The 1,476-nt window shown below is 43.0% G+C and overlaps 1 protein-coding gene across 1 annotated transcript in view; it reads right to left on the bottom strand.

Annotated features, from left to right (window-relative positions):
• Positions 1-1,476, bottom strand: part of LOC101850598 (cytospin-A) — a gene marked incomplete at its 5' end in the record, with an annotated part of 15,410 nt that overhangs the window by 9,649 nt on the left and 4,285 nt on the right. The window contains 2 exon segments of the mRNA XM_035972323.1: positions 348-537; positions 832-973. Of these exon segments, the coding sequence (XP_035828216.1) occupies positions 348-537; positions 832-973 (332 nt within the window).

Genomic DNA, 1,476 nt, shown 5'->3' with positions numbered 1-1,476 from the left:
CTTCTTTCTTTCATTTCCATTATTAAGTACAAAGAAAGTTGTCGACACAGTAGAAATTCATAGTCCATAAGTTCAGCCTACAGCTTTACTTTTTGGTTTTGCAGGCAAAGTACAACATTTTATACATTTTAAAAAAAAAGAAATTAAAACAGGAATTTGAACCAAAAAAGGTTGAATAGTTTGATCAAAACATGGATACTATTTCCGAAAGCTTGGACTGGAATAGTTGAGTGTGTATAGAAGCAAACAATCGAGCCAATGATACGACTTATCTTAATGGCAAGAGAAGTGCTGGGTCAACTGGTCAATTCACTGTGGTGAATAAGTAAATCAGTTCAGCTAAATACCTATCAGATCTTGCTCCTTGGTTGCCAGACAGTCCTTGAGGCGAGTGACCTCACATTGGCTGAGGGCCAGGGACTCTGTCAGGTCGGCCACTCGTTGCTCCAGCCGAGCCTTGTCCTGCCTGGCGCAGTCCAGCAGAGCTTCCACGTCTGTCTTGTCCTGTGCCTGGCGAGCTGTCTCCAACTCACACACCTGACAGGGGTAACAAAATTTTTTTTTTAAAATGTAATAATGTGCTTTTACACTCCCATCAACACAATGTAGATCATTTAGGAGGCAGGCTTCTGGAAAAAATCCCAGCAGAAAAAGACCAAAATACTCAATGGAACAGCGAATAACCTAACCGCTACATCACAAACCCCACCCTCTATCTCAACTTGCATTTCTCATTCTCCAGCCAGGTCTCAAATCTGTCTACCTCGATGCATCTCTTTCTCTCCCTTCCTCTATCCCCTTCTCTCTCTCTCTCTCTCGCCCCTCCCTTACCTTGCTCTTCTCATTCTCCAACAGAGTCTTGAGCCTTTTGACCTCGATGTGCTCAGCCTCCTGCGACTCCTTCATCTCCTGTAGCTGATTCTCCAGCTCCTTCCTGTCTGCCAGCAGGCTCTTGTTGCCGTCTTCCAGCAGGCTGGAGGAGGGGGAAAAAGACGTACAATGTTATTACTTACTACTGCTTCTTTGAAAAGTGAATAATAATAATGATAACATTAATAACTGCAACAACAACGACAACAAAACTTGGGACACACAGTGTTGTTACTGACTGCATCTTGGACAAGTAATAAAAACAACAACAACAATAGCAAATCAAGGGACACACAATGGTTTAACTTACTGCACTTGCACATGTAACAATAATAACAACAGCAATCACATAACTACTCTTGAAATTTTCAGACGGACATTCACTATCGAAGAGAAAAGTGGTTCTTTTAGACAGGTGGATGTCTTGCACAGGATCACGATATATTTATAAAAGGCAAGGGAGGAAGTGGGAAGCGACTGCTTGTACAGGTGATTGGTCTTGTCAGGTGGCCATTAGAACAGGTTCAACCTTGGAGTAACTATATAGGGAGAGGCCCTAACGTTGCGTCGCCCGCTCAACAGTTCCAACCAAGTTGAAGCCGAAAG

Source organism: Aplysia californica, unplaced genomic scaffold (assembly GCF_000002075.1).
Source record: "Aplysia californica isolate F4 #8 unplaced genomic scaffold, AplCal3.0 scaffold00647, whole genome shotgun sequence".
Lineage (NCBI taxonomy): Eukaryota > Metazoa > Mollusca > Gastropoda > Aplysiida > Aplysiidae > Aplysia > Aplysia californica.
This window is presented reverse-complemented; position numbering and strand designations above follow the sequence as displayed.